Source organism: Carcharhinus amblyrhynchos, chromosome 14 (genome assembly GCF_965287045.1).
Source record: "Carcharhinus amblyrhynchos chromosome 14, sCarAmb.v2.hapA, whole genome shotgun sequence".
Classification (NCBI taxonomy): Eukaryota; Metazoa; Chordata; class Chondrichthyes; order Carcharhiniformes; family Carcharhinidae; genus Carcharhinus; species Carcharhinus amblyrhynchos.
In genome coordinates, this window is record NC_137337.1 from 56,427,172 (window position 1) to 56,443,177 (window position 16,006).

Consider the following 16,006-nt stretch of genomic DNA (forward strand, 5'->3'; position numbering starts at 1 on the left):
TAGTCTCAAGATACAGCCATTTAGGACTAAGATGAGGGTTAACTTCAGTTGGAGGATGCTGAACCTGTGGAATCCTCTACCACAGAAGGCTGTGGAGGCCAAGTCATTGAATATATTTAAGAAAAAAAATAGATTTCTTGAATCAAAAGGTGTCAAGGGGTATGGGCAGAGCGCAGGCACATGGTGCTAAGATAAAGGATCAGCCATGATATTGAATGGCAAACCAGGCTCAAAGGGCTGAATGACCTTTTTTTATGTTTCTATCACTGTTTGGGGGTTAACGTTGACCAGAAACTGAACTGGATCTGCCATATAATTTGGCTCCCAAACACAGGTCAGAGGCTGGGAATTCTGCGAGTGACTCAACTCTGGTCTCCCCAAAGCTAATCACAAGGCACAAGTAAAGGCAGTTATAAAACTCTTTACTTGCCTGGATGAGTTAAGTTCCTACACCTAAGAAGCTCAACACCATCCAAAACATCAACCCATCCACCACTTAAACGTTCAATCTATGCACCACCATTGTGTAATATTTGCAGTGTTTACCATACACAAGGTGTAATACAACAGCTTTCCAAGGCTCCTTCAACAGCACCTTCCAAACACACAAGATCTCCACCACCTAGTTGACCAAGAGTACCAAGGTCCTTGGGACATGAATGAATTTTCTACTTTGACAGGAAGAATAGAAAAGCATATTACTTAAATGGAGAGAGATTGCAGAACTCTTGAGATACAGAGGGAACTGGGTGTCTTAATACAGAAATCCCAAAAAGTCAGAATGCAGGTGCAGCAAGTCATTAGAAAGGAAATGGAGTATTGTCATTAATTGCAAGGTGAATAGAACAAAAAAGTAAGGATGTTTTGCTGCATTTGTACAGGCTGTTTGTGGGGCCACATCTAGAGTATTGGATGGGGGATTCTTATGAGGAAATGTTGGGCACGCTGGGTCCGTTACCAGTTGGTGTTTAGAAGATTGAGAGGTGATCTTATCTTGAAACATACAAGATCTTGATGGTGTTTGACAGGGATACTGAAGGAATGTTTCCCCATATCTCCCATTTAAGATAAGGAGTAATGTTTTTCAAGGCCCGTGAGGCTTCCATATTTCTTTCCCTGGAGAGTGGTGGCGTTTAATATTTTCAAGGCAGTGGTAGATCTTTGACTGACAGGAGAGCCAAAGATTATTGAGGAGGGTGGGAGTGGTGGAATATGGACTTATTGCCACATGTCAGATCAGCCACGATATTATAAGCAAGCTCAGAGATCAAATGTCTTACTTCAGCTCCTAATTTATTGTTTGTACATAAGGCTGAAAGCACCAGATACTCAGATGATTCTACTGTATGCTAGAGATGGTCGACTTTTTAAAAGCTGTGGGCGTTCACAACATCACTGCAATAGAGCTAGCCATGCCCTTAGCTAAACTCTTCCAGTGCAGTTACAATACTGTTCCCCTCTTGCGATCTATCTTCCCCTCGGAAATATATTTTAGTTGGGAGGAGTTGAATATATGCCACTGTTCATCAACTGTCTTATGTTTTTATTTTCTGCCCAGTCCACTATGGCCAAATGTGTCTTCATGTTTATATAATTTCTTTGGTTAACACCAAAACTAGCGTGGGATTCTCCCCTCAAACTGAATTTGGAATTCAAGCATGAGATGATCACTCTTCCCTACAACATTCTTTACTAGAAGATCATTAGTCCTAACTCATTACACAATGTTAAATCCAAAATAGTCTGCTCCCTGGTTGGTAAAACAAATTATTCCAAGAAACAACCTGTAATGCACTCTAAGAACTCCCCTTGAGGCTTGCCAATTTGATTAATCCATTCAAGATGCATAGCAAAATCACCCATGATTATTGTTGTACCTTTCTTACAAGCCCCTGGTATTTCCTGGTTTATACTGTGTCCTACTGTGGAACTACTATTTAAAGACCTCTAGATTACTACTTGCCTTGCTATTTTTTTATTTCTACCCAGATTGATTCTATATCTTGGTCTCCAATGACAATATCATTTCTCACTACAGGACTATCTCTTCCTTTACTAACAAAGCTACACCACCAACTTTTCCTTTCTGTCTATGCTTACAAAACATTTGGATATTCAACTTCTGGGCCAAGTCTCCTTGTAAACATGTCTCTATAATCACCACCTTCTGTCTCTATTTGTGCTGTTAACTCAGTCATTCTATTTTAAATGCTGTGCACAGTCAGAAACAAATCCTTTAAGTCTGTGCTATTATTAATTTTCTCTATTCCTATATGATCCCCTGATTTAATGAGATTCACACGTTTTGTCCCTTTTCATTATCTGGTGGTAATTAGCCTCAGCATAAACCTTCTTCTTGAACTTATTTTTTTAAATTTCCATGCTACTGAATGCTACCCCCACTATTTAGCTTAAAGCCCTATCTACACCCCTAGTTATCTGATTTGACAGGACACTAGTCCCAACATGACTCAAGTGGAGCCCATCACATCAGAACTGCTCCCTCTTTCCCCAGTACTGGTGTCCATGTCCCATGAACTCGAACCCATATCTCCACACACCCACTGTTTGGGCTTCTTTAATCTTAATGACTCAGGTAGTAATCTGGCAGTTATTACCTTTCTGGTTCTGCTTTTTAATTTCACATCTAGCTGTTCATATTCCTTACACAGAACCTCTTTCTTCATTCTACTTATATTGTTGGTACCTATATGGACCATGACAACTGGATCTTCCTGTCCCATTCCAGGTTCCTGTGCAGCTGAGATGAGATATCTTTAACCCAGGCATCAGGTAGCCTTTCTCATTCCTGGCTGCAGAGAACAGTGTCTGTTGCCCTAACCATACTAACCCGACTATGAATACATTTCTCTTTGCTTCCCCACATGAATAACTCCCAGTACCACAGTGCTATGGTCAGTTTGTTCATCATTCTTGTAGTCCCAACTGTGCTCTAGACAGGGAGCAAGAATCGCAAACCTATCAGACAAGGGAAGGGACTGAGGCTTCTGCATCATTACTTCTTGGATTCCTCTAACTACCTCATTTGTAGCCATTCCCTCCTGTCCTTGACCACTGACTGAATTCAAGGTAGTTTATCCCAGGGTTGTGACTGCCTCCTGAAACACAGCGGCCAGGTATCCTTCCTCTCCCTGATGTGTTGTAATGTCTTCAGCTCAGACTCCAACTCGTTGACTCTTGAGCCGAAGTTCCTCAAGCAACAAATGCTTGTTACAGATGTAGTCACGGAACCACAATGGGGTTCACATAAGAACATAAGAAATAGGAGCAGGAGTAGGCCAACTAGCCCTTCGAGCCTGCCCCGCCATTCAGTAAGATCATGGCTGATCTGTCGTGGCTCAGTTCCACATTCCCGCCCTCTCCCCATAACCCTTAATCCCCTCTCTCATCAAAAACCCATCAACCCGCGTCTTAAAAATATTTAGCGAGGCAGCCTCCACCACTTCAACGGGCAGAGAATTCCAGAGATTCACCACCCTTTGAGTGAAGAAGTTCCTCCTCAACTCAGTTCTAAACCGCCCCCCCTTTATCTTGAGGCTATGCCCCCTTGTTCTACTATCCTTTCTGAGCGGGAAGAGTCTCTCCACCTCTATCCTATCCATCCCATTCATCATCTTATACATCTCAATGAGATCTCCCCTCATTCTTCTAAACTCTAACGAGTACAAGCCTAATCTATTCAGCCTCTCCTCATAGCTCAACCCCCTCAACTCCGGCATCAGCCTAGTAAACCTCCTCTGCACTCCCTCCAAGGCTAAAATATCCTTGCGTAAGTACGGCGCCCAAAACTGCACACAGTACTCCAGCTGCAGCCTCACCAATGCCCTATACAGCCGCAGCAAGACCTCCCTACTTTTATATTCAATCCCCCTCGCTATGAAGGCCAGCATCCCATTCGCCTTCCTGACCACCTGCTGCACCTGCAAGCTGGGTTTTTGCGACTCATGCACAAGGACCCCGAGGTCCCTCTGCACCGTCGCCTGCTGCAGCTTTTCTCCACGTAAGTAATAATCCTTCCTACCATTATTCCTACCAAAGTGGACCACCTCACACTTGCCAACATTAAATTCCATTTGCCATTTCCTGGCCCATTCGCCCAGCCTATCTAGATCCTTCTGTAGACTCTCCCCACCCTCCGCACAATTTGCCTTTCCACCAATTTTGGTGTCATCAGCAAATTTCGACACCCTACACTCGGTTCCCTCCTCCAGATCATCTATATAAATGGTAAATAGCTGAGGCCCCAGCACCGACCCCTGGGGCACTCCACTAGTCACCATCCGCCAATCCGAATAGCACCCATTGACCCCCACTCTCCGCCTCCTATTTGACAACCAGTCCTCTATCCACGCTAACACCCTACCCCCAACTCCATGCCCCCTGACCACCAGCTCCCACATGCTGCTGCTACAACACATTGCCTGACTGCATTCTTATTTTATTTAATTAGGTTTTTAATTTGTTTTTAATTTTTCTACTGATCTTCAGTATTCACTAACTTCTTTTTTTACCTAGTCTTCAATCTTAAAAACAAGTCAGAAAAGGTAGGAGAAATATTCGCATCCCAGTCACATGCCCGTGATATCACATGGGTGTGTTCACTCGGTGTCATAGAACTGCTGTGTCCTATCTCCCAGTTCTCCTGCCTTGGTCTGCTCCTGCCAGCACTGATCTGTGGAGATAGTTAGGAAAACAAAACACTGCAATACATCCCTCCCCCACTTGACCCAACTCTCAAGCTCCACTCGATGCAGCTTCCACTCCATGCTGATTGCACTTTAGGCCTTATTTTGCACTCTGCCTCTCCTACTTCAGGAACCAGTCTTACCCAGTTTATTTAACTGGCTGTGCCAATCAGCTATCAAGCTGCAGCGGCCTCTCCCACAAGGAGAGCTTGCAAGGGTGCCGAGAAGGTCACTAACAGTCCCAAGGTACAGAGGAGAGAATCCCTGCTAATGTGGGGGGTGGGGGAAGGGGGGGTGGGATATTTTGAGTTGGGACATTGCACACAAAGTAATTGAATTCACCATGTAAATGGCTAATGTCACTTATTAAAGATATCAGCGTTTGCATAGATTGTAAAAATGGAAGCAGAGCTCATCAAACCATTTAAAACTTTGGAGAGTGGGCAGAAATTGGAGATATAGTTCTATCATTGTAGAACAACTGGGACTTGACCTCTATCTTTTGCATTGTCCATTGAGAACTCTTGAATTTTTATTAATTGCTAAGAAAACTGGTTCTGGATCATTGTTCTGATCAGCCATGATTGTAATGAATAGAGGAGCAGGGCTTGAAGGGCCAAATGGCCTCCTCCCAGCTCCTATCTTCTATGTTTCTATGAGATTGCTCTGACTGTTGTGGAATATTTACCTTCAGGTTGTACACTCCATTTACAGAAGACACAGACACTGTTGGAGAGCGAGCTGTAAACTCCATATTGAATGCCCTCATTATGATCAGTGTCATTGTAGTGATGACATTAATTCTTGTACTTCTCTACAAGTACAGGTGCTACAAGGTATGTGTTTGCAGATTGAAGACATTCTGTTTTTGGTCAATTTTGCTGATGTAGATTTTTGACTTTCCAAATGAGCACCTTAAATAGATTTACAGAATAATTAAAAATAAGTTTGCACAGCCTTTAGGGAAGTGGTCAAAATAGTTATGTTCCATACAACTAAGCTCTAACTTCGTATTTTGTGAGTTTGTAATACTCCACATAGAGCAGGCAAAGTGAATTATGTAATCTGAAACCTGCGTGCTCCTTTTTAGATGATCTAGAGTGAAATGCAGATTTTTTTCCTGGTGTTCCAGTTGGGCAGTGATTCGGACAGCAATTCAAATTCTGGCTACGTATTCCGAAATTTATTTAGTTTTTCTTGCTGCAGCTATGCACTAGATGTGCTAAAGGTGTGATATGAATGCAAGTTTTAGTCAGCAATACCAAATCCAGCTTGACATTCACTTTATATTTCTGATATTTCTTTTCCTTCCTTATTCATTGCTTTGCATTGTTCACCATGTGCCAAATACCATTTGTCATTCAGCCTTCTCAACCTATGTAGATGTGTCCCCTGCACATCATTACTTTTCATTGCTCCTCTGTTGAATGCCATTCCACTAGCTGAACTGCGCTCCTCTTCTTTCTACCTTTCCACCCGCCCCCACCACATCTGTATCTCGCTATTTCTCCCTCCTGCCTTAAGTTGTTCCTTAGTCTACCTCTTTGACCCATCCTAATATCTCCTTGTGTGACTTATTGTCAAATTTTGACATCAGCAAATTATTTTTCCTAGTTTCCAATTATCTGTAGACCGACCAAGTGGCCTTGGCTCTGGTCCCAATGGCTGCTCTATACTGACTTCTTCCCACTATGAAGATGTTTTATTCAGGTCCATATTTTTCTTTCTCTGGTTTAGCTAACTTCCAGTCCGCTTCAAAACTTCAGTTCCAATTAGCTATAGACTAATTGAAGCATTTGCTAAATTTTTTTTAAAACCCCAATTTAAAGAATGTCCACTGTCCACCAGGTTACTAATTGCCTTATTCAACTTCGGTATAAGCCCGTAATTCTGTAAGTCCATCCTGATCCTGTCTTATCGATTATAACTAGTGCTACAGGAGCCTAGGAGGAAAAAGCAGTACCACAAAAGTAGTAATATCTATTTGCTAGTGGGGTTGTCAAATAGGAGGCAGAGAGTGGGGGTCAATGGGTGCTATTCGGATTGGCGGATGGTGACTAGTGGGGTGCCCCAGGGGTCGGTGCTGGGGCCTCAGCTTTTTACCATTTATATAGATGATCTGGAGGAGGGAACCGAGTGTAGGGTGTCGAAATTTGCTGATGACACCAAGATTGGGGGAAAGGCAAATTGTGCGGAGGGTGTGGAGAGTCTGCAGAAGGATCTAGATAGGCTGGGCGAATGGGCCAGGAAATGGCAAATGGAATTTAATGTTGGCAAGTGTGAGGTGGTCCACTTTGGTAGGAAGAATGGTAGGAAGGACTATTACTTACGTGGCGAAAAACTGCAGCAGGCGACGGTGCAGAGGGACCTCGGGGTCCTTGTGCATGAGTCGCAAAAACCCAGCCTGCAGGTGCAGCAGGTGGTCAGGAAGGCGAATGGGATGCTGGCCTTCATAGCGAGGGGGATTGAATATAAAAGTAGGGAGGTCTTGCTGCAGCTGTATAGGGCATTGGTGAGGCCGCAGCTGGAGTACTGTGTGCAGTTTTGGGCGCCGCACCTGCGCAAGGATATTTTGGCCTTGGAGGGAGTGCAGAGGAGGTTTACTAGGCTGATACCGGAGTTGAGGGGGTTGAGCTATGAGGAGAGGCTGAATAAACTAGGCTTGTACTCGTTAGAGTTTAGAAGAATGAGGGGAGATCTCATTGAGACGTATAAGATGATGAATGGGATGGATAGGATAGAGGTGGAAAGACTCTTCCCGCTCAAAAAAGACAGTAGGACTAGGGGGCACAGCCTCAAGATAAAGGGGGGGCGGTTCAGAACGGAGTTGAGGAGGAACTTCTTCACTCAAAGGGTGGTGAATCTCTGGAATTCTCTGCCCGTTGAAGTGGTGGAGGCTGCCTCGCTAAATATTTTTAAGAAGCGGGTTGATGGGTTTTTGATAAGAGAGGGGATTAAGGGTTATGGGGAGAGGGCGGGAAAGTGGAACTGAGCCACGACAGATCAGCCATGATCTTATTGAATGGCGGGGCAGGCTCGAAGGGCCAGATGGCCTACTCCTGCTCCTATTTCTTATGTTCTTATGAATAGTGGGGTGAAGTATGTTAGCGTTTGGCTGGAGGAATAATGTAGGAAGAAGACTGTTAATTTTGTGGAACCTAACCCGTTAGGGTCCTCCTGAGTAGGGAATCTTTTCAAAACACACCACCACCTTGAGGACAGTCAGGGGCTGGCAGAAAACACTGGCCTTGCCAATGGTACTCATGCCCTGTAAAGAAAAAAATGAAGCATTTGAGAAAAGGGGAAAAGTGGGGTACCGCTGTTAGTATTGAGGAACAAGAACTGTTCCATTGAAATAGGCTCCACAAAAACCTAAGATGAAAGCAAGTTACTGTGTATATTGGAATCTAAAACAAAAACAGAAAATGCTGGGAAATCTCAGTAGGTCTATCAGCATTGGTGGAGAAAGAATAAAGATAACATTTTGAGTCTGAATATAGTGGAGTTGGGGGTAGTATCAACATGGAGAGTTGGTTAATGGATAGGAAGCCAAGAACGTGGATAAATGGCTGGCAAGTTATAACTAGTGGAGTTGCAAGGATCAGCTTTATACAATCTATATTAATGAGTTGAGTGAAGAGACTTGAGTCATGTATCCAAGTTTGCTGATGACACAGGTAGTTGGGAAGATGAGCAGTAAGGAGGACACAGACTACAAAGAGATACCGCCAGGTTTAATAAGTGGGCAACAAGGCAGCACACGGAACATAATGTGGGAAAATGTGAGATTATTCATTCTGGTAGCAAGAAATTAAAAAGCAGAGTATTTTTTAAAGGGCATGAATTTAAAGACTTGTGTCTACTTGTACAACTTGTACACAAAGTTGGTGCACAAACTCAAGCGGCTAGGAAGGCAAATGGAATGTTGGCCTTTATTCCTTTCATCCAGATAGGGTGGGCTGAGTTTACTTAGCTTCTCATTATAGAACAATGCTGTCATCCCAGGGACCAATCGACTACCTCCAACACAAATATATCCCTTCTTAACTATGGAGATCAAAACAGCACACTATTCCAGTTGTGTTCTCAGCAAAGCACCAATTGTAGAAGGACTTCTTTATTCTTGTACTCCAATCCTCTTTCAATAAATAATTGAAATGTGCAAATGGCTGAAGGGATTTGACAGGGTAGATACAGTCATTTCCCCTGGCTGGGGAATCTGCTGCGCAGTCTCAGGACAAGGGTTGATTACGTTAAGACTGAGATGCAAAATTTCTTCACTGAGTCGTGAAGCTTTAGAACTGTCTACCTCAGGGGGTTCTGAATGCTCTATTGTAGGGTATATCCAAAGATCAGATAAATAAGACTTCTGATCTGTCAGAATGATTGGATATAGGCAGCAGTGTGGTAAGTAGAGTTGAAGCAGAAGATTAACCATGATCGTATTAAATAGTGGAGCAAGCTCAACAGGTCTACTGTTGTTCCTGTTCTTTATATTCCTATGGACATAGAACATAGAACATAGAACATTACAGCGCAGAACAGGCCCTTCGGCCCACGATGTTGCGCCGACCAGTTACAAAAACAATGACCCACTAGCCTATACCAATCCCTTTTCGTCCATAAACCTATCCAGAGATCTCTTAAACGCCCCCAAACTAGACGCATCTACAACTGCAGCAGGCAGGGCATTCCAATCCCTCACCACCCGCTGGGTAAAGAACCTACCCCTGACATCCGTCCTGTAGCTACCCCCCCTTAATTTAAAGTCATGCCCCCTCGTGCTAGCTTTCTCCATCCGAGGAAAAAGGCTATCACTATCCACCCTATCTAAACCCCTAATCATCTTATATGTTTCAATAAGATCCCCTCTTAGCCGCCTTCTTCCCAACGAAAACAACCCTAGATCCCTCAGTCTCTCCTCATAGGACCTCCCCACCATACCAGGCAACATCCTAGTAAACCTCCTCTGCACCCTCTCCAACGCCTCCACATCCTTCTTGTAATGCGGGGACCAGAACTGCACACAGTACTCCAAGTGCGGCCGCACTAGAGTAGTGTACAGTTGTATAGTTTATACAGTTTGTATCTGAACAGGGATGGGACCTGTGTACCCATGAAAATGTTAACTAGGGTAAGGGGTAGCAAATCTGGCACGGGTTGGATACCGGGGTGCAACAAGAGAGGAGAGCACATCCAACTGAGAGCAGATGGGTCCTCGTCTTAAAGTCATCTTTTAAAAAATTGCAGTGCAGCGCTCTGTCAATCTTGCAATGGAATATCAACCAAGATTAAATGCACCAGCCTCTGGAATGAGAGTTCCAGGGCGGCACGGTAGCGCAGTGGTTAGCACTGCTGCTCCACAGCTCCAGGGACCTGGGTTCAATTCCCAGCTCGGGTCATTGTCTGTGTGGAGTTTGCACATTCTCCTCGTGTCTGCATGGATTTCCTCCAGAGTGCTCCGGTTTCCTCCCACAGTCCAAAGATGTGCGGGTTAGGTTGGTTGACCATGCTAAAGTTGCCCCTTAGTGTCCTGTGATGTGTGGGTTAGAGGGATTAGCGGATAAATGTGTAGGGATATGGAGATAGAGCCTGCGTGGGATTGTGGTCGGTGCAGACTTGATGGGCTGAACGGCCTGTTTCTGCACTGTAGGGTTCCATGTTCTATGAGAGTTGAACTCTTCTGACTAAGAGGTGCGACCAATCTGGCCACAGTTTTCAAATTGCTTAGTATTTAGAGAACAGCACGGTGGCACAGTGGTTAGCACTGCTGCCTCACAGCGTCAGGGATCCTGGTTCAAAGTGCGGAGGTCACTCAGTGTGGAGTTTGCACAGTCTCCTCTTGTTTGCATGAATTTCCTCCAGGTGTTCTGGTTTCCTCCCACAGTCCAAACATGTGCAACCTAGGTGGATTAGCCATCCTAAATTGCCAATTAGTGTTTAAAGATGATGATGTAGGTTAGCTGGATTAGTCATGGGGTTACAGGGGAGAGGGCCTGTCAGGGCTAGTGTGGGTTTGATGGGCCGAATGGCCTCTGCACTGTACAGATTATATGACTAAGACAAGCTATATAATTCAAGAGCCATCTGAAGAGAAACATTGTCCCTTTCTTATCATTATGCCCTAGATATCAAAACCAAATTGTATTTTTATCAATTAATGTGGTCCTTTCAGAGAGGAAAATCAGCCAAGCTTTTTGATGCCTGAAGCCTTATCTTGGTCTTGTTTAAACAGGTCATTCATGGATGGCTGATAATCTCATCACTCTTGCTGCTTTTCTTTTTCTCATTCATCTATTTGGGGTAAGTTTGAACTTTTTGAAAAAGATATATCTGCACAAGTAGTTTGTCTGCCATAAAATCCTGATGCCATTTCCCTAATTGGAAGATTGAAAATGTTGTCAACTGTGATGAGGATAACCTTGAACTTCAGATTGACATAGACATGTTGGTGGATTGGGCAGGCAAATGGCAGATGAAGTTCAATGCAGTGAAGCATGCAGCAAGTCATTTTGGCAGCAAGAATGTGTAGGGATAGCACAAAATAAAAACCTATAAGAAGGTGCAGGAATAAAGCAACCTTTGTGTGTATTGAAGGTGATAGGGCATGTTGAGTGAGCAGTTAATATCCTAGGAGCATTGAATACACAAGTGGTCATATTAAACTTACAGAAGACCTCATCTGGAGCACTTTGGGTGCCATTCTTGAGAGTGAATGTGAAGGAATTAGAGAGACTACAGAGGAGATCGCAAAAATGTTTCCAGGGCTAAAGAACTGTAGCCTCAAGGATAGATTGGAGATGTTAGGAATGTTTTCTTGGAGAAAAGAAGACTGAGAGGAGACTTGATAGATGTATTTAAAATCCTGAGGGGTATGGACAAGGTAAATAATAAGATACTGTTTCCACTCGAAAGCATCAAGAGCTAGATGTCATAGATTCAAAATACTGAGCAAAAGAAGTAGATTTGATGCAAGGGAAACTTGCATCATATCTACTTCTATTTCACCCAAAGGGTGGTTGGAATTTGGAGTAAAGTTCCTGGCAGCAATGGACACAGGGTTAATCGAGGAATTTGAAAAGAATACAACAAGAATTGGGGTGGCGTGGTGGCACAGTGGTTAGTGCTGCTGCCTCACGGCACCAGGGACCCGAGTTCGCTTACCGGCTTGGGTCACTGTCTGTGTGGAGTTTGCACACACTCCATGTGTCTGTGTGGATTTCTTCCAGGTGCTCTGGTTTCCCTCCCACAGTCCAAAGATGTGCAGGTTAGGTTGATTGGCCATGCCAAATTACCCCTTATGTCAGGGGGACTGCATGGGGTTATGGAGGTAGGGCCTGGGTGGGCGTATGGTCAGTGCAGACTCAATGGGCAGAATGGCCTCCTGCACTGTAGGATCCTGATCATGAAATTGGATTGCTAACAGAAAATGAATATGTAAGGTTACTGAGGTGGGACTTTCAGAAAGCCTGTGTGGGTTCGGTGGGCTGAATGGGTTCCTTCTGCCCTGTAAAGATTCTGCAATTCTGCAGTTGGTGGCAGTCTGGTTGTTGGAGCTGTTGGATGTTCCTTGAGAACCACAATTCCAGTTTTGGTCTTGACTGAGTTGGCAGTATTAACAGGATTGGCTGGGTGAGTATAGAGCTCAAGATCCAATTTAAGTACTGATATATGATGTGATAATATCAATAACCTCAAACTCTGTAGCAACTGAGAAAAGAGAACATAATGCCAGGGGAGAGATTAGAATGTGGACCTGTAGGAAAATAATTTAATTTCTGGGCACTACACTTTAAGATGATGAGAAGGCATTGGAGATTGGCTCAAGGGATGAGGAACTTCAGTTATGAAGTTAGATTAGAAAAATTGGAATTGTTTTCCTTTGTGAATTCTGGCTGAGGAGTTTTGATAGAGGTATTCAAGATCCATGTCCAAATGCAGTAAGAGCTGGTCAGTGTCTAGGCTTGTGCTGACACAAGTGGCAAGTGACACTTGCGCCACACAAGTGCCAGGTAATGATCGCCTCCAATAGGAGAGGATCTAATCATCACCCCTTGATATTCCATGACATTACCATCGCTGAAACCCACGTTGTCACCATCCTGTGGGGGGAGATTACCAATGACTAGAAACTGAACTGGACTAGCCATATAAATACTATGGCTACAAATCAGAGAATAGAAGCCTTGCAGCAAGTATTTCACCTCTTGATTACCAAAACCTGCCCACCTGCCTACAAATTGGATGCTAAACCATGATCATACCAAATAGCGGAGTAGGCTCAAAGGGCCAAATGGCTTACTCCTGTTTTTTATGTTTTTAAGTCAGGAATGTGGTTGAATACTTTTCATTTGCATGGATGAATGCAGCTCCAACAGCAATCATGAGCTCGACACTATCCAGGACAAAGCAATCCGCTTGGTTGGTCCCCATTCCATAAACATTCAATTCCTTTATCACAGAAGACAAGTGGCAGCAGTGTGTACCATCTACAAGCTGTACTGTGTGAACTCACTGAGGCTCCTTGGGCAGCACCTTCTAAATGCACAACTGTTACCATCTAGAAGGATAAAAGCAGGAGGTACCTAGGGGCACCACGGCATGGAGATTTCCCATCCTAGTCACTCACCATCCTGACTTGGAAGTATATTGCCATTCCTTCACTGTCACCGGGTCAAAATTCTGGAACTCCTTCCCTAACAGCACTGTGGGTGTGTGTATACCTCAGACTGTAGCAGTTTAAGGCAGCAGCTCCCTACCTCGAGGGCAACTAGGGATGGGCAATAAATGCTGGGTACCTTGATCCAATAAATGAAATTTTTAAAAATCATGACCTGGACTGAGTACTTATGGAGAATCTGTTCCCACTTCTGAAAGGATTGAGAATGAGAAGGCACTGATTTAAAATAATTGCCTAAAGGAACAGAAGAGGACAAGCTTTTTCATAGCATGAGTTGTTGAGGTCTGGAATGCACGGCCCAAGTGTAGTGGAGGGAATCAAAAGAAAATTAGGTTGCAATGTGAAAAGGGCAATGTGAAAAGGACAATGTGCAGATCTCTAGGGAGCACATGGGAGTGGCACTAGGTGTGTTATGTGGAGAGTAGATGCAGACATGATAGGCCAAATGGCAGCCTCCTGTGCTGTAACAATTGAAATTCATTCAGTAAGCCAGAATCAATTCATATTTCTTCAGGGAAGTCTTCAAAACCTACAATGTTGCCATGGATTACTTCACATTGGCTTTGGTGATCTGGAACTTTGGAGTAGTCGGGATGGTATGTATCCACTGGAAGGGGCCACTTCGACTTCAGCAGGCCTACTTGATCATGATCAGCGCTTTGATGGCTCTGGTTTTCATTAAATATCTCCCCGAATGGACTGCCTGGTTAATCCTGGCTGTGATTTCGATATACGGTAAGAACCAGTAATTAGAGTTCATGCTTGAATTTTGTCATGGACTGCTGATCAGGAGGCGTTAAGTCTAGTTTACTCCCTCTTGAAGAGAGCTGGGTTGTGACAGAGTGAATGTGATGGTATTTGTAACTGCAGACTGTTAATTCTGATATTGGTGGCCTAAATCTTAAAACATTAAGTTTTTTAAAAGGTCTTTGTGAAATCTAATGGTTCTGATAACATGGCAAGTGAGGAAAAGTGTAACTTGTGAAAACCTGCCCTTCTGTGGGCCAGGTATTAAATAATTATCTGTATGAATTGCATCAGCATAAATCTGCTTGTTCCCTTCTCAACCTTCAATCAAGTTGGCTTCTACCTAAAGATGGATTGGGTGTCAGTCTGCAAGTCTTTGTTAGTAAGTATTGGCATAGTTGTATGTAATGAGCCAGTTTAAATGTACTGACATGTTTAGTCCAATGATTTGAAGGAAGAAAAGTAACCCAGGTCCATTCATAGCATTTTCTGGCACTACAAGTTGTAGCAATTTAGGAGTCCCAATGTCTTAAATTTTGTACAGTTTACAAGTTGGTTTGGAAATACAGAACAAATTCTACATCCCTTTTCACTATCTATTTGATGCTAACCAATTTTTTTTTGCTTTCTTTAAAACAAAAAGAGAAAAGATGTGCTTATATTCCGATTATGTGGAGATGCCGGCGTTGGACTGGGGTAAACACAGTAAGAAGTCTTACAACACCAGGTTAAAGTCCAACAGTTTTACTTGATAGCACAAGCCACTAACTTTCGGAGCGCTGCCCCATCATCAGGTGAGTGGGAGTTCTGTTCACAAACAAGGCATATAAAGACACGCACTCAATTTACAAAATAATGGTTGGAATGCAAGTTTTTACAGGTAATCAAGTCTTAAAGGTACAGACAATGTGAGTGGAGAGAGCGTTAAGCACAGGTTAAAGAGATGTGTATTGTTTCCAGACAGGACAGTTCGTGAGATTTTGCAAGCCCAGGTAAGTCGTGGGGGTTACAGATAATGTGAACCCAAGATCCCGGTTGAGGCCATCGTCATGTGCGGAACTTGGCCATCAGTCTTGCTCAACGTTAGCGACTCTACATTGTCGTGTGTCTTGAAGGCCGCCTTGGAGAATGCCTACCCGAACATCAGAGGCCGATTGCCTGTGACCACTGAAGTATTCCCCAACAGGAAGAGAACACTTGCCTGGTGATTGTCGAGGGTGCACATTTATCCATTGTTGTAGCGTCTGCATGGTCTTCCCCGGTGTACCATGCCTCGGGGCATCCTTCCCTGCAGCGTAAATACCATATACAGTACGTACGCTTGCAACTCAGCCAATGTTGTCTACCTGACACGCTGCAGGAAAGGATGTCGGGAGGCATGGTACATTGGAGAGACCATGCAGACACTACAACAACGGATGAATGAACACCGCTCAACAATCACCAGGCAAGAGTGTTCTCTTCCTGTGGGGGAACACTTCATTTTACAGGCGTTTGGCCTCTGATCTTCGGGTAAGTGTTCTCCAAGGCGGCCTTCACAACACATGACAACACAGTGTGACTGAGCAGAGACTGATGGCCGAGTTCCGCAAATGAGGACAGTCTCGACAAGGATCTTGGGTTCATGTCACACTATCTGTAACCCCCATGGCTTGCCTGGGCTTGCAAAATCTCACTAACTATCCTGGCTGGAGACAATATACATCTCTTTAACCTGTGCTTAACACTCTCTTCCTCAGTTGGCTGAATTTTTAAGACTTGATTACCTGTAAAGATTCATTCCAACCGTTATTTTGTAAATTAAGTTTGTGTCTTTATATGCCCTGTTTATGACCAGAACTCCCACTTACCTGTTGAAGGGGCAGCGCTCCGA

The 16,006-nt window shown here is 43.9% G+C and overlaps 1 protein-coding gene across 2 annotated transcripts in view; it reads left to right on the forward strand.

Moving 5' to 3' along the window:
- Positions 1-16,006, forward strand: part of psen1 (presenilin 1) — a 90,533-nt gene that overhangs the window by 41,525 nt on the left and 33,002 nt on the right. For both annotated transcript variants that reach the window (XM_080202916.1, XM_080202917.1), the window contains exons 4-6: positions 5,401-5,542; positions 10,942-11,009; positions 13,901-14,121. In XM_080202916.1, coding sequence (XP_080059042.1) covers positions 5,401-5,542; positions 10,942-11,009; positions 13,901-14,121 — 431 coding nt within the window. The remainder of the gene's footprint in view (positions 1-5,400; positions 5,543-10,941; positions 11,010-13,900; positions 14,122-16,006) is intronic.